The sequence below is a fragment of the Hakea prostrata genome, chromosome 3, assembly GCF_041222555.1.
Source record: "Hakea prostrata isolate BN-2017 chromosome 3, UWA_Hpros_2, whole genome shotgun sequence".
Taxonomy (NCBI): Eukaryota; Viridiplantae; Streptophyta; class Magnoliopsida; order Proteales; family Proteaceae; genus Hakea; species Hakea prostrata.
Window position 1 is genome coordinate 8638364 of NC_142602.1, and position 23161 is coordinate 8661524.

The window sequence follows — 23161 nt, forward strand, 5'->3', positions numbered from 1 at the left end:
TGTTATCAGGATTCCAGGACCAATCGGTCGTGAGGTCGCCGTGCTTTGATCTTCACAGAGACGTGAATGGCGTGTGTTCGTTGTTTACAACCCTCCTCCATCTCTTACACACTGGTTTCCTTCGTCTCTCAAGGAGCGAGAATTCCCTCTAGCCTGCATAGCATTCGCCGATTCTCTCCACACAATCGAGTCCGCTCCTACAATACCATGAGCAGTGCTCCTGTAATGGAGATTTCTGCGTTAGCAAGGCGAACCGCTACGTATAAAGAGGATGAAATAGCATCTCGTGAGTTTTCTTTTGGATCTTTTTGTGAATCTTTACTCGAATGTCTTGGTCGATAATTTCATTGAAGAATCTCTAGATGTTTCTGTTTGTTCTTGTTAAGAAGTATGAAATTCGAATAGCAGAACAAAGCTGAAATACATGTTCCTCCGCCCCTCCCCTGCGTTAATTTTCAATTCTTATAGGGCCTTGAATCTGGTGAATCTGTATTTTCTGTAGTTGCTGATCTCTCCTTTGAGTCACCTCTCAAAATCGTGGAGTACCCCGACCCAATACTAAGAGCGAGGAACAAGCGAATTGGTAATTTTGATGAGAATCTGAAGAAGTTAGTCGACGAGATGTTTGATGTAATGTACAAGTAAGTCCTTTAACAGTTTATAGAAATCACACACACAAACAAGAACATTTTATGCATACATTCAATTTGTCATGCACTCAAGTGTCTTTGTATGGGTAATATGGTCGTATTTTTGCTCCTTGATGTTAGCAATTTTCAGTTAGCTGGTTATCCATGGAGTTTGTGCTTATCTTGCTTGTTTTACCTTTCCAAGTTGTTCACTTATATATAAACTAGGTTTTCTGGAGTAGCCTATGTACGTTTCAACCCCATCCGTAAATCTATATATTGGTGAATGTATTAGAGGATAAATCTGCAACTCTTGTAAGAGTTAATTGTGGTTAAAAAGTGAAGCAGTGCTAAATTTGGATTCTTTTTGCACCATGGTTCTTTTGAAGGAAGGAACGGTACCAAATTGAAAATATTCCTATCCGATAAAAATAATCAATCATCACGCATTACAGGATATCTGAAACAAAAATTTCAAGACAGTTTTAGGGTTACTTCTTTTAGCACCGCAAAAAAACCTCCAATGGTTCACAATTATGAACTTTGAACATGGAAAGGTGGGTCAATCTCCACCCAACACTTTAATGGAGAAGATTTAGTGGAATCCTTCCTCCTCCAATTGTGATCACCAACATTTGGAGATTAGTGGAAGAAACATTTTTCTCTAAAAAAATTTACGAGTTAACGAATTGCAGAACTTGTTTCTTTAATGCTATGTTTATTGCAAAAAAACCTGATTCCATTCCTTATTGGGCTTTGCTAGTGTCAAGTGGTGTGACCCAATTGAGTATGTCATACTTTTCTTACTCTGTAAAATTTATGAGTTAATAATATATTAATTGAGAGCCATTTGAATACGTCATACATTTCATACTCTTTAAAATTTTAAGTGTTCTGCTTCAAGGCTTCCACAAATAGGATTCATGATAAGCCCAGCTAGTTGGGATAAAACTTAGTTGGATCATGTTATGTAATTATGATCTCTTCCCCCTCTGCAGCCAAGGGGAGGGGTGAATGCTACTCTGTTCGTTCTGCTTTGCATGATAATACTTCCATAGCAACTGCCTAATGTATTCTAAGCCAGTTGGATCTTCAAAATCTGATTGATGATTAGAGTTTTCTGCTCTATCATTATCATCATTATTATTAATTATATGCTTATAAATAATGCTGGTATTTACAGGAGTGAAACATACTTGTTGGCTTCCTTTTGCACAGAACCGATGGCATTGGGCTTTCAGCACCTCAAGTAGGACTCAATATTCAGCTTATGGTGTTTAATCCTGCTGGCGAAGCTGGTGAAGGAGAGGAAATTGTTCTAATAAACCCCCGAGTCTACAAATATTCTAAGAAGATGGTGCCTTTCAATGAAGGTTGCTTATCCTTTCCTGGAATTTATGCTGATGTGAAGGTAATCTTTAGATATTGGTTTTACATGTCTTCTTATGAGTTTAGAACACAAATGGAATGTTTATCTGAACAGTACTTGGAGATGCATTTTTATACACTTTGACAATTTGCAGTTTGGGGATATTTGTAGTGGCAGATTTGATAGCAGCAGTTTAAATAAATTTCATTATAAGCACTCTCTTGGAGATGCATTCATATAAACCTTGATGATCTGAAGATCTTTGGAGTGGCAAATTTGATAGGAGCAGTTTAAATGAACTTCATTATAAACACCTGTCAGACTATTCCATGATCAATAGTGAACCATTTTTCACCCTGTTTTGTTTCCATTATTATGTAATATAAATTGAAATTTTCAAGAGCCATATCATTGAGATGAGAACATAAGATAAATGATGCTCTAGAGCTGGATGGCATCACTGTAAAATGTAATTGGTTTAAGATGCTCCATTGGCTGACCTCATTTGGTTGTGATAAGGTTGAGTTGAGTTGTATAATCAATTTATTATCCAGGTCATGGTACAAGTTTGAATTGAGTTTTATCATCAAGTCATCATCCAAGTCAATAACAAAGGCCTTGGGATGTGTTCACAAGAATGCTTCTTTTTTTTAACCCTTGCTTCGTCTACTCTGACTAAAGCCCATATAACCTTAAAATTTTTGTGCAGGAAAATTGAAACATATCATCAACCTCTATTTAGGACTCCTGAGACTCTGGTCACCTCCAAATCCCCCCCCCCAAAAAAAAAAAAAAAACTCTCTTTTTCCTTGAAAGACTTTTTAGCTGAATTCTCAGGTCTAAAAGACAGTTGAATCTCAGTAAAAAGACAGAAGATCATAAAGGATTTGTTTTTTCATCAACATGGGAAGATGCATATCCTGAAAGAATGTGCAAAAATTAAACTATCCTTCATATGATGCTTGAATCTCTTGAGATGGTATTACAGTTTCTAGTTCAAGGCTTAATATCAACTCTTGTGTGTCTTGGCTAATGTGGAGCTCTTTGTCAATAATGTAACAATCTTTTGTGAAATTAAACATGGGCTCTCCTGTTCTTCTTTTCAGAGGCCAGAAACTGTGAAGGTTGATGCTCGTGATATTACAGGTGCAAGGTTTTCATTTAACTTGTCAGGCCTTCCTGCAAGGGTTTTCCAGCATGAGTTTGACCATTTGCAGGTTATTTTTTTCTTCAACTGTTGACTATTAATCCATTAGCATGTTGAAACTAAAATCTCCATTTCTTGTTTTTAGATTTAGATGGAAGGAACAAGGCATGATAAGTGGGCCATTTATTTGAAGTTCAGTGGTGTCTACTGTTTAGGTGTATATCCGGAGTCCTAAATCCTAAGAACAGTTTCTAAGGATTCCTTTTTTTTTAAGCCTTCAGACCAAATTGGTTTGTGATTCCTAACATGTACATTATATCTTTAAGTGAAGTTTAACCCATTAATAGATGAATAAGTCTAAAGAATTTCCATTTCATCTGACAAATTACATGTATGACAAATGATACTTCATTTGTTAATATTCAGCAACAAGTTTACTAGGTTGGAAACAGGTGCTTAGTGGTAAGAACATCTCAAAGGATTTGGTTTATTTGAAATAGACCTGATTCTACAACTTTTACCTACCTTCCAACTATTTTATATTCTCCCCATATATTTCTTTTAAAGCAGGAGGGGGGAAGGAGCGAAAGGCTTTTTAGTTACTTGTAATTACTCTATGTTTTCTCTCACAAATAGTCAAAAAAATCATCTTAAATGCCAGCTGGGCAAGGCAACTTTGTAGTTGTTAAAGAGCTAACTGCTGACCATATGGCTAGCATGAATAGACATGGTGGTTTCATGTGATAGAGGGCGCAAATTCATTCGGTTGGCTAAGCTCTAGCCCCCAAGAAGTAGGAAACATGGCTCCAAAGTTACTAGACTTGTGTATATGATGCAACACAGGCTTGTACCAACCCAAAGCTGTTTTCAATTAAATATGGATTTTCAGTCTAGTAGGTATTTGATATTTAAGTATTTAGTACCCAACTATAAGTGCAACAGAAATGAAGTATTGAGCAAGTATAAAGGCCCAGTGAGCATTGTTCCATGAATGTAGGTGCCTGACCACATATATATGTGCTGTGAGTGTGGACTTTGTATTGTTGTACCAGATTCAGAGATGTTTGTGCTGCAGGATGAGCATATGCGTGTGCTAGAGCTTTTCAAACTCGTGTTGGTATGTACATGGCTGTGATTATCTTTTTCAGCAGAATAAGCAGCTATGATGTGAGCAGCATCAGTTTAAAAAAGAAGAATAGAAGCTCTCAGTGACAGCGATAGATCAACTGCATTTTCTTGTCTTTAATGCACATTTTCATAACATCTCAGATCTCAATTGCCCTTTTCTCATCTTATGTCTGTTGTGTATTACACAGTAAGTCTCACCCATGGATCTATCTCGGCATACTTAACGGGGCTTGCATCTCCCTAGGTTGTTTCAAAACAGTTCTCAGTAAATCATGACTTTTTTTTTTTGTTTGTTTGGGGGCCCAACATTAAATCATGACTACTACCTCTAATGCTAGTGAGGTCCACAGTTTCATATGGGTTGATTTACCAGAAGATTCAATGTTTTTAATCATTTGTCTTGCTTTTTTACAGTCAAATAACATAGCATGCATGAGTAATAGAAGTGCTTCACCCCTTCCCCTCTCTTTTTCTATTTCCATTGTTAGTCTGGTAATGAATTTTTGATCATGCAGAAAAAAGAGAGAAGTTCATTGGAGTTTTGCAGTTTTTCAGTTATAATGCTTTCATAGATATTGTGTCATGGTGGTTCACATATTAAAGTATTTATTTTTGTCTTGAGAATTTGCAGGGAATTCTTTTTTTTGATAGAATGACTGAAGAAATTCTTGACACTATCCGTACAGAGCTACAGGTGTGTAGAAGTATAATATACCACTATTTCTGGTTTGTCTTTGGGCATTGCTGTAATTCTTTGTGAATCCATGAAGCATACAAACAAACAAGGGGGAAAATTACACCTTTCTTCACAGTTCACATATCTCTGCCAAAGCAAAACCACACCCACCTTCTGAAAAGAAAAAAGGGAATTTTTTTTTTTTTTAAAAGAGGAGACTTGATGCATATAGAAGAAGAAGCTGAGTATAAGAGGTGGGAGAGAGCTCTGTTAGAAAGTGTAGCCTCCTCTCCCCACCACGATCTTATTATGTGGTTGAAGGGACTCAATTTAGGAAACAGACCTCCTAAACTGTTTACATCCAAAAGCAGAAACATGTAACTTGGGGATCAGGTAACTAATAAGCCTATGGTAGCTATATAACTTTATATAACTTAAGGGAATAAAATAAAATAAATTCACGTATGTACCCCCTCAGTACATAAGTTAACATTGGCATTTTAACATCATAATGTAGCCTTGGGCTGGGAGGACTGCACAGGGGCCAATGTAACAGAATCTTTAATAAACTAGAATGTAATAAAGGAATTTTTCGTTGACAAGTAGTGGGGTTGTTTTGTGGGTTTTTCATGCTCAGATGAGGAAGTAGCTTTACATTAATGATGTATGGGCCCTACTGATGGAACGGTGTGAGTTTGAAGCAATTCTAATGGCTCCTAAAGTGGTAGTTGATGGAAATTAGGGTTTTAAGAGTCAGGAAACTGAAGGCTGTATTAAGGTCAATTGGGTGTCTCCTTAAAGGGGATGACTTCCTCAAAAGGAGAAACAAATCTGATTGACAAAACCACATGAAATAGTCGGGTAGGTGACTAGGTGTATGGTTTGAGATGGTTTAATGGGAATTTGGCGGATGGAAGAATAAGCAACTCCAGTTGAAGTTAGGACTGTCAAAGTTGAAGGTTATCCACAAAGTTTCAGTTTCTTTTAATGGGAAATTATGGTTTATTGAATGTGCTGCACCCTAGGGAAGTTGAGTTGCAGGTTTAATGGAGGATTGCACCAAAAACCTGAAAAGTAAAATTGAAGAGAGGAGAGGTAGGAGAAAGGTCCTTGACCTTGGGAGGTTGGCTATGCATACTCCGTGCCTAGATCTCAAATCTACTTGGTAAATCAAGGAACACGACCCTGCAGCTATTAGAGGAAGGAGGTTAGGTCTCAGACATTGCGAAGACTCCTGCATAGGTCCAAGGCCTGCTAGCCAATGGTGTTCCTACCCAGACCTGCCGGTCTCAAAGAGGAAGAAGAGGTCTTGGACCTGATTTCTTAACTCAAAAGTAACAATTTGATTTGCTCAATATGATGGGGGATTACATAGCAAATTGCAACTTGAATAAAATGGGGAAAAAACTCAATGTCTGACCAACACCTAAAGTCTTAATAACAACTTAAAAGACTTTAAAACAACTAAACAAATGACACTTTTGCCCCTTGTGTGTGGAGAATGTGGAGACTTCCTAATACAATCTTAATAACTTTAAGTATGAAAAACTTCTTTGTTCATATGAAAATAAATTGGATCAGAGTTCCATAAAAATAAGCCAAATTTAACCAACTAACTGTTTTTGTACTTGGCCTAGACCCTCAAATTTTAGGCCCATAAAATAGGAGCATGACCATATAAACCTGTGGCACAAAGGCCCAACACCCATTTCATTTTAAAATAGTCCAATCCAGTGCTGGGATTGCATCACATCTATTAGTTTTGTAGCTTTCAGTTCTGCATTATACACTTGCATGGCCAAAACTAGGAAAAGTAAGTTTATGCAAAACCATGGAAGCTAGCATTTGATTGTCTATCTCTTTGTTTTCCTGAGGAACCAGTCAATTTTGCCACATCCTTTTGAACAGAAATGAAAATGGAATTTCTGGTCAAAGGGGCCATGAGATTCTCAAGGACCTTTCCTGATCCATCATTTATTAAGGTTTTGTTTGTTTTGATGATGTTACAATGATCAAACCTGTGAAACCAGAATAGAGACAGAGAACAAGAAGAAAACAGGAGAAGGGAAGAGAGAGTTGCACAAAATGCAGCAACTCTCCCAAGCAATTTTGTTTATAGAGCTCGGGAAAATCTCCTAGAGTATTACATAATGAGGAAACATATACTCTCAGAATATTACATCATATGGAAACAAATACCATAGGATATCTTGAGAGTATATGACAGTCTAATTTACTTGTAATCTAACTGAAGAGTAATAAATTAAAAGTAAAAGCAAAAATTGTTGCAAAGGAGTATATGAACTTCTCTACTCCCACGGTACCCAAGGGGATGTTTGGAAAGCATTCTATGCCCAGACGGGCAAAATGGGGGAGAATCAGTTCCCATTGTGGCTGTGCCGATGGCTCATTTCTGGCTGTTGGAATCTTGTTTGGTAATAACAGAATGTGCACATGCCTGTGGCAAATATGGGCACAAAATCTTGTTTGGTATGGATAAAATAGGCACTTTTAAAAAAAAAAATAATAATAATAATAAAACCAACTTAAGAAAAAAAGTTAGACACGTCTATACTTAAACTAACAATTGTTCAAATATCATAAGTATATACACAATTTTCCCCCAATAAAAGTATAAATCCTAGAATAAAATGTATATTATAAGTGATTAGAGGCAACCCTGCTGTTGCTCTTCCCAGGCAGGGCAGTTGAAAAAACAGTGTCTTAGGTTTCATGTTGTTCTTTATCTTGTATAATGTAATTCACCAGCAATCCACCATTGAATTAAAAGAATCTTGGTGGATTTGAACCACCATCTCTTGAAACATGGTTATGTTCCAAGTACTCTACCAATTGAGCTATAGATCCATAAAAAAAGATTTGTTAAGTAAAGATGTAATATTATTACAAGAATGTCTTTGTTCCAATTTAGGATGTAAATAAAACTGATAATCACATCATATTCAGAAGATATAGGGCTAATTCCGGCTAAACCAACTGAGTATAACCACAACTCCAGGTGGGATATCTGTTGGTGAACCCAGTAAAACCCGCTTGCCACTTCTCTTACGTAAGTCTCTTTATATAGCATTCTAAAGAGACATAAACATTAATGGTAACATCTAACCACTAGCTAACACCACCTACCTATTAATAACTCAACTACTACCTAACTCTTTGACAATGAGTTATTTTATTTTCAAACCACAGCCCCTTTTATTGAATTTCAAAAATTAGACTTAAGCTTAGGTCTAGACTACAAAGTTCAACATATGTGGGCTAACTTTAACCCACTAAAATAGTCCTAGCCCATTAAAGCCATGGGCTAATTTGGGTGATAGCTTTAGGCCTTTGATGGGCTTAACCCAATGGGTTTTTTCTTTCTTAAATATGTCTTTAATTCTGCATCATAGGTTTTCCACAAAAGGTACATTGACTGGAGGCTTTATCCAGCTATTGTCCACTAGAACCTCGACCAGCAGAGTTGCTGCCATGGCATGGCCATGACCTCTATAATTGTTTTTGCCATGATCAGCCATGAAGGCAGAATTTCTTTGAAAGAGGTAGCACTAGAAGGCTTCAAAGAGCCAATAACAAGTTCAGATGAGAGAAAGTAATGTTGAGAGATGGCATTGCCTCTCCAACAAGTAATAGCCCTTTAATGGCCTGCTAGTCAGGGTGGAGACCAGCTAAAAATTTAGCTACATGGAGAGTAATGGGCTGATAGGCCTGTAACTCCTCAAGATACCCTTTATAAGTGCTGAAGTAGTCATTGAGGGACTTATCCCTTGGGTAAATTGGAATAGTTTCTCATATAACTCATTAGTACGTGAAATATTCTTCACCTGAAGTAACCTTCAGCAAGATAATCCCATACTCCTTTAGCCAATGTATGAAACATCAGATTAGCAAGCAATTTGGGGTTCAACACGGTTCCATAACCAGATTTTCAGAACTGAGTTCTATCACATCCACTCATCGTGGACCGTGACAGTTGTAGGATCTTTCAAATCAACTTTAGTGGGGTCTTCCTTAATGTATGTAATTTTTCCTTTAACATGAATCCATTGCTCAATCCCATAATAAGTAGATTGAGACACCACTGAACTAAATTGTGGTGATTTGGACTTGGATATGGAGACACTAGGGACAGCAAAAGACTTGAAATAATCTCAATTGTAGAATAGTTTCAGCAGCAGGAATACCTTATGTACAGTAGCAAGTAACCCCAAAAGAGATGAAGTAGAAGAACCTGGATGGTAGCAAGCTGATCAACAAGAACAACCTGAAATAAAAGGAATCTGGCATCCTTTGGAGAGAGAAAGTTCAAAATCAAATCACTGAGTTGCATCACCATGGCTTGAGTTCTTCCTGTAGGGTGACTAATTGACACCATCATCAGGTGGCAGCAACATCTAGTCCTAGAAGCACAAAATTCTGAGAACACTATTTCCTAGAAATCCATCGTGGGCAGCAACAAGTATGTACTCAGACTTGAAGTTCTACTTCTTCATCTAATAGTCTGATTTGTAGTAATTAGGAAGCAGCAACTGCTGCAACAGGTAGAAGTTGTGCAGGGTTACTTAAGAAGACTCAAAACAGAAAACTTCCAATATAAGAAACTGGATCTAGTTTCACAGCATGTTACAACGATGAAACCTTTGAACCCAGAATAAAGAAACAGAGAAGAAAAAGAGAGAAGGGAAGAGGGAGAGTTGTGCAGGATGTAGCTGTTCTCCCAAGCAACTTTATTTATAGAGCTGGGAAAGATCTCCTAGAATATTACATAACATGGGAACAAATACTCTGAGGATGTCCTGACAATATATGACAACCTAATTTACTTGTAATCTAAGTAATCTAAGTAAAGAGTAAAAAGTAATGAGAGCACAAAGTAAAAGTGTGTATGAACTTGTGTACTCCCACTGTACCCAAGTATACATACTTCAACAGATGTGAAGTTCCTGAAAGTAGAATAAGTTAAGTGAAATATTCTACTCCCTGAAATTTATTTTACAGAGTTTGGGCATTGGAGAGGGGCTGCTGCTGTGTAAGCCTTTACATCAGTTATGTGTTGTCTGTGCAATCAATTCTATGATTAAAAATTTATTTATTTTTTCTTTTACTTTCTCCCGTTCATGTCAAAACGTGCATGCAGCATGCCTAAGAAGAGTAAGATATGGCATAGTTTGCTCACCATCTTGGTCATATATTTGACAGGCTTTGGAAAAGAAGTATGAAGAGACTACTGGATTTCCAAGCCCTGAAAAGATTGGTACCCGTACAACACAGAACGTAGTTGCTGGCTTTGGAAGATCACGAGTCTGAACAAACTTTAATCGGCTAAGGGTTCATGTATCAACATATTTATGCCGTTCTCTTCTAATTGTCTCACTTGGGAATTGGGATAGTTCCAGTACTGTTCCCTGTACTTATACATGACAGATGCTAATACTAAGCCTGGTGCAGAAAGATTTTTGTGAGGAATTGGCTAATCAGGAGAAGCATAGATTGTTGCATCAGCTTTTGGATGTTTCAAAACTAGGTTGCTTGATGCAGAAGAAGCCTATTCACAGTTGTATACACCAGTAAGAATCAGTTATTGGTCTGTTCATATTGTCATTTGAAGTTGTTCAATCTATTGCAAACTATATGCTATACCACCATTGATGCAAATTATGGAACACAAGATGGAATGTCTTTTTGTTGTTGGCAGTCATGAATGTAGGGCCATCAGTTGGTATTGGAGGTACTTTGTTTGGTCATCCTCCCACAAGTACTTCAATGAGATGGTATATTGGAAATACAGTTTCATTCCATAGTAGAGGTTGGTGAACTCTAGGATGGAAAACTGTCTTGTCATTGCAGGTATTGGCCTAAATTGTTGTCGTCAAAACTCCCAAGCATCGCCTTCGTATTATGCCACACTCCACAAACACTGTGACAGCTCAACCAACCCTCAGTCCTACCCCTTGCTTCCTATTCCTGAACCCCTGCTACCTTCTTCGCTCCATATTGGAACTTCTTGGTCTTCGTCCAAACCTTCCTGTCTTCTTAATGTGTTTCAATATCAATATTAGTGCCATTTGTTTCGACATGGTGTTGGACTTACGGGTGTTAATGGTACAGGTTTGAGTTTTAACAGTTTCAGGCTGAAAGCATCAAGTTTAAATATAGATCATTAGCAAAATTCTAGTTTTGGTTTGGGTTAATTAATGATTTGGATTATTGAGAGCGTTCCCTACCTGTTATCAAACATTTATAGTCCATTTTAAATTAAAAATATGAGGGTCAAGGGTCTCCGGTCTTGCATCTTGGCTTCAGGTTCAAACAAATCAGTGTACCTCTTTAAATAGTGAAATAAACTCAAAACTCTATTAACAGAAATATATTAAATATCAATGTAGAGACATCAAAAAATTATCATTTGACAGAGGTAACAGTTTCATAATACTTGAAATCCCTAACCTAATCCAGAGTTTCATAAGAAAAAAATAATCGTTTACAAAAATACTTTTTATCGAAAAAAATATTAGTATAAACAAATATTTTCTTGCTTCACAATTTGATGCCATTCTCATTGAAATTTGTTATATCAAATGATGAATTACGAAAAAATGATGAATGAATAATAACAAGCTTCATGTTCTAGTGGAAATGCCATAAGGAATATAAAATATAAAGTACCATATCATTAATTAATTAATTAATTAATTAATTAATTGGAGCATTAAAAGGGAGGAGGCCCATTCAGTAATTTTTGGCAAAATCTAAGCTGAATTAATAATTTTAAAAAAGAAAAGCGGATAAGGTATTATTAGGAGAGAGGGGAGTGAGGGCGTGAGGAATTATCCTGAAACTAAAATATAAAAGCTTAAAATCATACACACGGAAGATCTGACGGTTAAGATTTTTCAGACACACAGAAGAGAGTCCGGATGTAAGCATGGAATGCAGGCCCACCAGGATTTGTAACGGAGAAGATGTCGGCGTGAGTTACAGTCAGCGATATGATAATAGTCCGAATCAAAAGCTACCACGTGTCGCCTTGAAAGCCAGCTCCATGTCTGTGTTTGGATTTCCAAAGCTCTTATAAAATGAATTTAATAAATCGGCTACGTCCGCTCTGTTGAGAGTGACGGAGAACTGTGTAATGGAGTACTGTAATATAAAACTGGCAAGTGATATGCAAGTACGGACGATACAGTCAAACAGGGAAAAGAGATCTGAAGCTGGGAACGAAGACCGCTTCTTCAAATTTCTCTTGTTTTCTACAAAACAAATTTTTTTTCTCTTGCTAGGGTTTTTCCAGTTGTTGTCTGACTGGGATTACTGGTGGAATAGCTTCAATTTCACCTAATGTGGTGGGAAAAAAATGGGAGAAATTTACGGCTTAAGGTAGGGCTCTGCAACTCGTTGATATGGCTTTTGTCTCTTGTCGTTGTATGTCTTGATTCATTTCTCTTTGATGTTTCTACTGTTGTTCTGGGATTTTTTCCGAGGATACTACGAAGCAGGTAAAAGGAAAAGTTGAAACTCCGGCTGAAATGTTATTTTGGAGATCTCTGCTGTCGTTTTGTTTCTGCTTCTTTACGTAAATCGTTGCTTTTCCATCTTGGAGTGTTTGTGTGCAGAGAGAAGTGTATAAGCTCTATATTTGGAAAACCTCACTGTAAAGTTTCCCGATAGAGCTATAAATTTGAAATTGCGTTTGGTTAATTGCTTTAAGTTCTCTTCCGGGGAGCACACTTTAGTTTCTGTATTGCTGTTTATGGAAGCAGAAGAGTGATGGAATTTCATAGACTTGTTTCTTCTTCTTCTTCTTCTTCTTCTTCTTCTTTTCTTCTTTTTTTTTTTTATTTTATTTTTCCTGATTTGAAAATTTTCTGATAGTGAACCTGGTGATGGGGTCGGACCATTTGTTGAAAGGCTTCAATTATTTTTGCGAAAAAAAATTCCGTTAAGAGTTGCAATCGGTTTTTCATGATCCACCCCACGGGTATCATTTTGAAATAAATGATTGCCTTCCTCTGTAGGCTGCCTACTGCTTTGGAGGTTGAAATTCTGAGACGGAAGGTGATGCAAGGTTTGGAAGTATTCATTTTGCCCCGGGTTGGCAAAAATACTAGTTGCTGAGCTTACTAGTCATCAAGTAGTTAAAAAAGCTTTGTTCAAAAATTCAAATGTAGTTACAGCATACGTCCAGTCTCCTGAGTAGCTTTCCTAGGTTCTGTTGGGCAATTGTTCTACATCACTAACTTAGGTGGACATGGTGTTAACTTTGAAGGTGAAGGGGTGATTAAATGAAAGCAAAATTTGGTGCATTTATGTCAACATTATTTGATTGATTATGTTAAGAATAGTTGGGAGTAAATGTTTTGGTGAAACATGAGGAAGTTTATAGTTATCAACCCCCCCCCCCCCCCCAAAAAAAATAATAATAAAAAATCTACATTTAGTTAAAGATTTAATTTTATATTGGGCCAAAAAAGGATTTTTCAGCAGAATTAGCAGTTCTGTAACTCTCACTATTTCTCTTTGGGAGTTTGGGCCAATTAGGTTGACGGTCCTAACTCCTGAGTGATTTCTTACCTATGTCCAGTATGCTAGTTTAAGCATTAGGCCTTCTGTCTAATTGATGCAAACAGCACGGCATCACATGATGGTTAGAATTTCTGGGGTCAACTTATTCTGTCTCCCCGTAAGAGTTGAGCTTGAGTATCTGCTTTTGGCTATTAAAAGAACTTCGAGTTTGCATTTCATAGCTTTTTTGGCCAAGTGCATGATTGTTCTAAGACAAGCCTTCAAGTGACATACCCTCAAAAACTTTTGGAGATCTTAGTATTTAGTGTAGCCGTGCAATAGACAAATGTGCACAACTTTGTGAACCTCGGATTCATAGGGAGAAAGTTCAGGATGTTGGAGACTTGAGCATGAGAAACCTCATTGAGATGAGTGAAGTTCTTTTCAGAAATCAGATGTGAATGTTTTGTTGTTTTTAGGGTGACTAGAGCCTCATGTGTTCTAAGAAGGTCATGCTTGATGTTTAATAAAATGCTCACTCGTTGAACACTTGATCAAGTTCTAGAAGCAGCCTCTCTGGATAGGGAGGTTGCATACATTTGATCCTAGCCAGATCCTGCTAAATGCGAGGGCCTTGTGCATTGGATACAACCTCTTTTTTCTTTTTTCTTTTTCTTCTTTTATTTTAAAAAAGAACAGCCTGATGTCTTCTAAAATCTACAGTATAGCAAGGATAGTGCTTGACCACAGAAATTTTATGTGTTCAGGTTTTCAATAAGCTGAAAGATTGAGATGGAAAAATACAATTCTGTATAGAAAGTTATTGAGAATAACCCAAATTAGGGAACTCCGTGTTCTTGGATGCCTTGTTTTGCTGCTTGTATCTCATCTCGACCTAACTACTTTAGCTTTGGTTAGGAAACTTCAACATGGTGTCGGAGCTATTAGGCCCACTTAAATATTAAAATTGATAAAAAAAATTTAAAAAAAAAAGAGACTGAATTCAATTTGGCATTTTGGATTTGCACCTTGGCTGGTGATAAACATCAAACCCTTGGTATAATATTTTCTCATGTATAGATCGTCGTTTGAGTGATATGAGACTTTGGCAAGTAAAACAAAAAAAGGATGCAGTGATGGATGAAGTTTAAGTGATATGAGACATTATTGACAAGTAAAACAAGAAAATAATGCAATAATGGATGAAGAGACACGGTATTAAATAAGTTATTGAAGGATGATACTAGGACTCAACATTAGAAAGTAAATCAAACTAGGACTCTAACTTACCTCACCCTAGAGGGCTAGTCTACTAGTACAACTTGGACTATAACTCAAGGAATCTCCATCTGTGTAGGACTCCTAACTTGACTAAAACTAAACCAAAACAAGAATAGAATTGGATTCCTACTAACATGCTGAATCCAACTACCCTAATTGAGTTTAATTAGAACATACCCAAAATTAACAAAAGGCCCTTATGTGAAATTTCCTTTAGGGCGGTAGGGTGCTGGGCTGCCACCCTAGGCTCTGTTTCAGCCCCTGGAGTGGTCCTGGGTTTGGTACACATCAGGTTGAGAAGGTTAGAAAACGGATAGGTTATACTTTGTTCTTTTTTTTTTTTTTTTTTTTGGTACAAAGGCGCATTTATATATAGGGATAGGGATATTACATATGCCGCCGGTAGGAGTTGAACCCATGACCTCTCCACTGAGAAGTTGGTTATACTTTGTTCTTCTTCCTCCTCATAGTGAAACACCATCTACTTGGCCATGGATGTACCTTTGGGTGAACCACATAAATCTCATCATGTATGTGCATGCTTGATAAAGCCCTAGAATCACAGTATTATGCTATATTAGGAGAGGAATGATTTGCTAAATATCTGGCGAACAACATTTAGAGAAAGAAATCAAATCTGGTCCTAAGAAGGAGGTTGCTGAATAAAGAATGATTTGCATAATATTGCAAAATATTTACTACTGAATAAGAGAGATTTGGGGACAGACAAAATATTGTGAATGATTTGCAGAATATTGCAGAATATTTACTACTAAATAAGAGAGATTTGGGGATAGGCAAAATATTGCAAAATATTTACTACTAAATGAGAGAGGTTTGGGGAGATTAAGGTTGATTAGGGGTTATAAATAGGGGTAAGATGTGAGTAGTAGTAGTAGTAAAGGATGATTTATGTGAGTGTTTGGGCAACCGTAGGTTGAGGGGCAGCAATATGCTGTGGGGGTGGCTGGCACCATTGTAATCAGTTTATCATTGTTCTTCGTTATTCTATCAATTAAATAATATCAGTTTTGCATTTGATTCGTGGGTTCTTATCAAATTGGTATCAGAGCACGTTATGATCCTCGAGAAGCAATGGAAACCGGATTATCCATGTTTTTCAGGGAAGGGGATGTGCAGGATTGGCTTCTTGAAGTTTTGTTATTTTGTTGGGAACACCAGATCGATGATGAATATAGATTGGGAGTGGCACTGCAACATTTAGAAGGAGAGGCGTTAGCATGGCTTTACCAGAAGAACTGGTCGAACTTCAATTGGTCAACCTTCAAGGAAGCCCTGAAATTGGATTTCAGTGTTGAGCAAGCGACTGAAGGAGTGGGAGAAGCAAAAAATATCAGGTTTGAGCAAGTTAATGGCATCACAGTGTATGAACCATCAATAAAGGAACAAATGAAAGTAGCAAAGGCTGAAATCACAGAGAATGCTTTGAAAAAATTCGGAGCCATCCAGACAAGGGGTGACGCGGTATTGCAAATAGTAACCATGGCGATGAAGTATTGGTAGAGATTTTAAAAGAGGGTGAAAGAGGCCAAAGGGGAAATTGCTATAGATGATGGTATGGCAACCAGTGCTGCTAATCCGCTGCAAGTCCTTAATTCATATATTGACACGAAACTCAAGGGAGCAGGAGTTGTGCTTTATACGGGTCCATATGTTATTGTTGTTCAAGCTGAAGTCAGTTCCAATGGCTATTCCTAGTGTACTCTTTAATTCAGCTGAAATTTCCAAGGTTTTTCATCATTTGGGTTGCTTGGAGTTATGTGGTTATTGGTTCTCAAGGAGGTATGTTGTGCAGAATGTCGAACTAGCATGGTTGTGTGGCAAGCATGTAAAGACCAAGCTTCCAATTTTCCATCACCTTGAGGACAAGGTGATTTTCAAGGGGCCGGTAGTGATAGAGCCCTGGGATCACAGTATTATGCTATATTGGGAGAAAAATGATTGCTAAATATCTAGCAAACAGCAGTTAGGGAAAGAAATCAAATATGGTCCTAAGATGGTGGTTGTTGAATAAAGAATGATTTGCAGAATATTGCAAAATATTTACTACTGAATAAGAGAGATTTTGGGACAGGCAGAATATTGTGAATGATTTGCAGAATATTGCAGAATATTTACTACTGAATAAGAGAGATTTGGAGACAGGCAGAATATTGCAGAATATTTACTACTGAATGAGAAATTTGGGGAGATTAAGGTTGATTAGGGGTTATAAATAGGGGTAAGATGTGAGTAGTAGTAAAGGATGATTTATGTGAGTGTTTGGGCAGCCGTAGTCTGAGGGGCAGCAATGTGTTGTGGGGGTGACTGGCACCATTGTAACTAGTTTATCATTATTCTCCGTTATTCTATCAATTAAATAATATCAGTTTTGCATTCGATTCGTGGGTTCTTATCAGTGCTTCATTGCGTTTTTAGGGAGCTGCGTTTTCAAAGTCTTGAAGTTTTTACCTTCTTGAAATCAAATACTTTGTAGTTGATCATTATTAAGAAGCTAAATAAACTTTTAATAAAAGAAATCATTATTTAAATATCAAGTGCTAATGGTTAGTGATATTATTGTCGTGTAATGACAATGTTATTGGGACATGCATGAGACATTTTCTCTTAGCTTGATTACAGGGTTGACCTTCTATATCCTAAATGACGTGGGATTCTGCCATTGGTTTGGGTTTTGAATAATTCTCCTTGTTTCAACTTTGATGACTGATAAAAGTAAATATTTTACTTTGAACGGTTGTACTTTGGATGGGCGAACATTGTTATTTATAAATGGAAGCACACCCTGATCAGTGCTTTCTTGGTCTCCCTCTTGTTGACTTCTCTCACTGCCCAGACGAATGCTCAATTTCTCTTCCTGTACCTTTATTACACAAACTGATTTAGCATAAAGTATTTGATAGTCTGGCTGCTCAGAGAATTTTGGAGATCATGAGCTGAATTGATTGGTGAATGAATGCCTCTAGTTACCTTCTAGTTAATATTTGTTTTATGTCGTTTTGCATTTAGGCCCTGTTTATTCCCAGGCAAAATCCATGAGAAGGAAAATTTTTGAGTGGAATACATTTTTCTATGGATTTTAATTGAGGATTTGCTTTTTCTGTCTAAATTTGGGAATCCTGAAGTTTATTCAAAAGAAATCTGAGGCTTGGGGTGAATTACCATATATATATTTACAATAATGGTCAGCCATCAATTTTAGCTTAGTATGTCCTTGTTAATCATAAATGTTATCTGATGTTTGTTGTGCATTGCTTCTTTTAGGTTAAAGGATGGTTTTCTCTGAGCTGTGGCACTGAATCACGTTAGTACTATTCCTGTTTCCCTTGACCCCAATATGGATTCTGCTGGCTTAGCTCCTCCTTCAGCAGTTGGAAAATCTGGTGGCAATACAATGTCTGTGGATAAGCTTCCAGAGGAAATAAATGAGATGAAGATCAGAGATGATAAGGTTTATGTTGGTCTGCTTTGGACAATATGAGGATGATCTTTGTTCTCCTCCCCAGACCCCTCCCCCGGGGACCCCTTACCCCTCCCAAAAAGAAACCCCCACCCAAAAAAAAAAAAAATTCTCTTTTCCTTGTACTCTGCTCCACTGAGGACTTTTTTTTTCTGTCTAGGGAATTTTTTTTTCTTTTCTTCTCATTTGGTTCAATCTGTGTGTATACACATATTTGCTGTAGGAAATGGAAGCTACTGTAGTGGATGGAAATGGAACTGAAACAGGACACATAATTGTAACAACAATCGGTGGTAGGAATGGTCAACCGAAACAGGTATATATTCAGTACTGACATTAGTAGTTTCTTCTTTATAGTTAGGACTATGTTATTATTTGGATAAAAATGAAGAATTACATCTCTTGGTTGAATGATGATGAATTTCATTGCTGTCTCAAGTGAACCATCTTATCTGTTGAAAGAGTACCTTTTGTTCAGAATAAGTAAATGCCCTGAGGAAATTAAATATCAAGGGAACTTTAAAGTAAAATTTCAATGGAAGGTTGGATGTTTTGGATGCAAAATGATATAAATAGATAGAACAATGGCGGTGCGGTATTAGAAATTAGTGAAAGCTATGTTGCTAAAAATGCTCTGAAGTGCTGCAATCATCCTTTAATAAGTTGCTACATGCAGATGCTAGATAAGAAGCAAATAAACTAATCAATGGTGAGTTATAGAAACTTAAAATTGAAATAGAAGTAGAAGGGGGTAGGTGCAAAGTCACACTCAAGACAGCTATTGTTTCTCTTTCTCTCTTTGTATTCTTGTTTTCTCACTATGTTATTGATATGAGTCATAAAAAGGACTGTCACGTCGTGCAGGTCCCTCTTACATGGGGTCCCAGAATTCTGGACCATGGTTGGGCTCCTGCATTATTTGCACAGAGTGGGTGCCCTCAGACTAGAACCTGCATCTTCATGATGGCAGCCTGAGGTTTTTGCCATTTCACCAAGTAACAGCCCATATTAGTTTAGCAACAGAAACACACAAGTTGGACCATATTTTGTTACAAATGACTTAAGTTTTGAGTTTTCACACTGGAGCATGGTATCTATTTCCATTCATCATGGCTTGTATGCTCAAGTTTTCCTTATCTGTGTGCATCAGACAATAAGTTACATGGCTGAACGCGTTGTTGGACATGGATCATTTGGAATTGTATTTCAGGTACTGTGGTGTATTCCTTGTCAACATTTAATTCTTTCAAATCTTTATTGATTTTTATTCACCCCAGGTAATCTTATTTTGCAGGCAAAATGCCTAGAATCGGGAGAAACTGTAGCAATCAAAAAAGTTTTGCAGGATAAGAGATACAAGAACCGTGAGTTGCAAACTATGCGTCTTCTTGATCATCCCAATATTGTCGCCCTCAAACACTGCTTCTTTTCAACAACGGAAAAGGAAGAGCTTTATCTGAATTTGGTGCTTGAATATGTACCTGAGACGGTGTATCGTGTAGCGAAGCACTACAGCAGAGCAAATCAGAGAATGCCTATGATATATGTGAAGCTCTATACTTACCAGGTATTTGTTGTTGAGTATTAAATCATGTTTGGTGCTGTTTTGTGCTTGATAACAGAAGGTATCTTTCTTTTAAAATTTATTGGCTCCTCACATTGTTCAATTTGTTGACTTCTCACTATGTTATGAATCTTGCTCTTTCTGCTTGAGTGACTTTTCTGATCTCTTGTAGCAAGTAATGTGTTTTTTAAATCAAATTGATTTGTATTGTGATGTCATCTTTGCAAGTGTAAGGCAAGGAGGTAATTTCCTGAAAAGGATGCTTTATTTTCAATAAGATGCTCTTGAAACACATGGTTTTATTTGGTTTGACATTAGTACTTACATCTTGTAAACTTGTTCTTAGTTTTTGTGATATTTTCTCCATTTTCTTCCACTTAACAGTCGAGAAATCTTAAAATTACCTGATTTTGTTGCTTTTATTTGCCCCTTTTATAATTTTAATATTTATTTCTCTACTTTCTGAATTTCAGTTTATATTGGAGATTATCTAATGCATATAACCAATGATAGATCTGTAGGGCGTTGGCCTATATTCATGGGGGCATAGGAGTTTGCCACAGAGACATTAAACCTCAGAATCTACTGGTTCGTACAGAATCTCATGGACCTTTCCTGTTGATGATTAGATGCTCCTTGTTGATCTCCTCCCCCTCACTCTCAGTTTTTCCTTTTTTTTCTCCCCCCCCCCCCCCCAAAAAAAAAAATTCTGCAGGTTAATCCTCATACTCATCAGGTCAAGCTTTGTGACTTTGGGAGTGCAAAAGTTCTGGTAGGTTACTTGCTTGTATTATGTTTAGCATCTTTGTGTTAACTTTGTTAATTAATTTGGTTGCTCTTTTTTGAGGTATCAAAAATCAAGATGGTTTATGTTTCTGATTGCCTAACTCCGGAGTTATATACTGCAGCAGGTCAAAATGAAATTTCCTATTAATTGGTTCTTCCATCTAAAGAATGTGTTTGTAGGATAACTATAACAACATCCTAGGATAGGTGATTCCATTTCCAACTTGTAATCATTTTCATATTTTATCGCACCTTACCCCCTTTAAATTGTTTCTAGTGACCATTTAACTATATCATGGAAATAAGGAGTTGATTGTATATTTGTATTCAAGCTTCCAATTTCATTTGTATTTTAGCTTTGCATCGTTGCATTACTTGTCTGAAAAATATTTTCCAGAATTTGGTTAAAAGCAAGAGGAACCGTCTTTTATCTTTCTAAATTTTTTTCAAAAAAAATCTTAAAACACAATAAAAGGAATTCTGGAAAACAGCTTAAATTTCAGGCTGTTGTTACCATATAAGGTGAATGCCTTCCTGGTTCTTGATAAAATTGCTATCTATGGATGATACCAACCCCATGATACTGTTGATTTCTTTCCTCATTCCAGCGTGTGAATATATTTGCTTAGTTGTCCTGTGTAGTCGCTTTTTTTCCTTTGAAACAAACAGGAACCTTAGTGTAAACAACATAGATTTACCATGGCACCACCTGCTTCTGGTGGAATTATGTTTTTGTATACAGGGGAATTTTAATGCGGATGTAGATCATATTTTTGTGTATGGCATGTGAAACACATGATGTACTGTTTCTTGTCTTTACTGCTGTCATTTCTATTAGTTAATGTTTGAGTTGTTTCTCTAAATTTCTATTAGTTAATGTTTGGGTTATTTCTCTAAATGTCTCAACTCCCCATGTTCTCACTTATGTGTCAGGCACATTTTTTTCTGTGTTGTTTCTATTTGTTTTCTTGGGTTTATCCCTTTGGGTAATGTAGCCATTAGTTATCCAGTTATCATTCTTAACAGGTCAAAGGTGAGCCAAACATATCATACATTTGCTCACGTTACTATCGTGCACCCGAACTCATATTTGGGGCAACAGAATACACAACTGCAATTGACATTTGGTCTGTTGGTTGTGTCCTCGCGGAGCTGCTTCTTGGACAGGTTTTGCACGAGAAGCTTTGTGCTTTTACATCTTAGATAACCTCCATGTTAGTGCTTTTGGTTTGATTGTGCTTAATTTGTACAGCCTCTCTTTCCTGGGGAGAGTGGTGTTGACCAACTTGTTGAGATCATCAAGGTAAGACCCTTTTGTATGTGAACGGTAGAATAATTCTAAATCTGGCAATTCTAATTAACTTACTCTTTTCTCCTTTTTTCTAACAGGTACTTGGTACACCAACTCGTGAAGAGATCAAATGTATGAATCCAAACTATACAGAGTTTAAATTCCCGCAGATCAAGGCTCATCCATGGCATAAAGTGAGCTCGTTGTCTCCCATTAATGATATGCATGTGCTTTTTGGCTTTATTGGCATATAATTTATGTGTTGCTTCTTTAGATATTCCACAAGCGCATGCCCCCAGAAGCAGTAGATTTAGTTTCAAGACTTCTGCAGTATTCTCCAAATCTGCGGTGCACTGCTGTAAGTGTTTCCTGAGTTTCCTACTTCTTTTATGCCAGCCCATGAACCTGACCAACATGCTTGTCTAATGATGTCATTGTATTTAATGTAGTTGGAGGCTCTTGTACATCCATTTTTCGATGAACTTCGTGACCCTAATACTCGTCTCCCTAATGGGCGTCCGTTGCCTCCCCTTTTTAACTTTAAACCCCAGGGTACTCTCTTTTTTCATTATTACTACTTATATATGTATCTATAGCTATGTGATTCTGAGTCCACATTCTCATGGACGATGCAAATATGCAGAGCTAAAAGGAGCATCTCTAGAGCTTCTGGTGAAACTGATTCCTGAACATGCTCGCAAGCAGTGTCCGTTCCTCGGTTTCTAGATCAATATTACATGACAGAAGGTGTGGAGCTGTTGTGCCAGTGTACCGTATATGTTTGTCGTAGAGTTCGAAGAAATGCCGAAAACCCCCTCTTCTCTGTTTTGGTATTTTTCTTCCCCCAGTGAAGGCTGCAGGGATAACCTAGTGTTTGATTCCTGTCTTCTGTATTGTTGAACTGGAAATAGTAATGAAATGGCGCTTAACTATCTTGTTTTACCTAATTATAGCTGTTTGTCAACCTGAAAAATAGCCCTCTGGTTTTGAGATGTACTTATGATGGATTTTCTTTGTGAGTGAAGTTTGAATTGTTTGAAACTTTTATTCGGCTCTATTTTTGTGTCATGTGGTGACTACTGGTTGACTTTCTCAGTGACTTCTTCAGTCAAATTTCATATACTGTATTCCGTACCTTTTCTCACTTCACTTCGGCATACTAATTAATGTTCATGTACTTCTGTCACTGGAAGCAGCAACAAATATCATTTCATATCAGAATGTTCTTTTGGCTGTTTGGTTGGACAAAACTCAAAAGAAGAGGTAAGTGAAATTAGATAAAACTA

At 37.1% G+C, this 23161-nt stretch overlaps 2 protein-coding genes across 2 annotated transcripts; both read left to right on the forward strand.

The window, feature by feature from the left end:
• The first annotated feature begins 12 nt into the window (after positions 1–12).
• On the forward strand, positions 13–10444 carry PDF1B (peptide deformylase 1B). Its single transcript, XM_089148816.1, has 6 exons — positions 13–286; positions 503–641; positions 1848–2040; positions 3105–3215; positions 4905–4967; positions 10170–10444. Exons 1-6 carry the CDS (start codon positions 67–69, stop codon positions 10275–10277), a joined length of 834 nt encoding a protein of 277 aa, XP_089004942.1. The 5' UTR covers positions 13–66; the 3' UTR covers positions 10278–10444.
• Positions 10445–12115: 1671 nt separating this feature from the next.
• LOC149020614 (shaggy-related protein kinase epsilon-like) lies at positions 12116–22822 on the forward strand. Its single transcript, XM_089148818.1, has 13 exons — positions 12116–12347; positions 18039–18225; positions 18458–18550; positions 19385–19444; positions 19529–19801; positions 20312–20386; positions 20514–20570; positions 21611–21751; positions 21837–21887; positions 21974–22069; positions 22150–22233; positions 22325–22427; positions 22519–22822. The coding sequence occupies exons 2-13, from the start codon at positions 18112–18114 to the stop codon at positions 22599–22601; spliced, it is 1230 nt and encodes a 409-aa protein (XP_089004944.1). The 5' UTR covers positions 12116–12347; positions 18039–18111; the 3' UTR covers positions 22602–22822.
• The last annotated feature ends 339 nt before the right edge of the window (positions 22823–23161 follow it).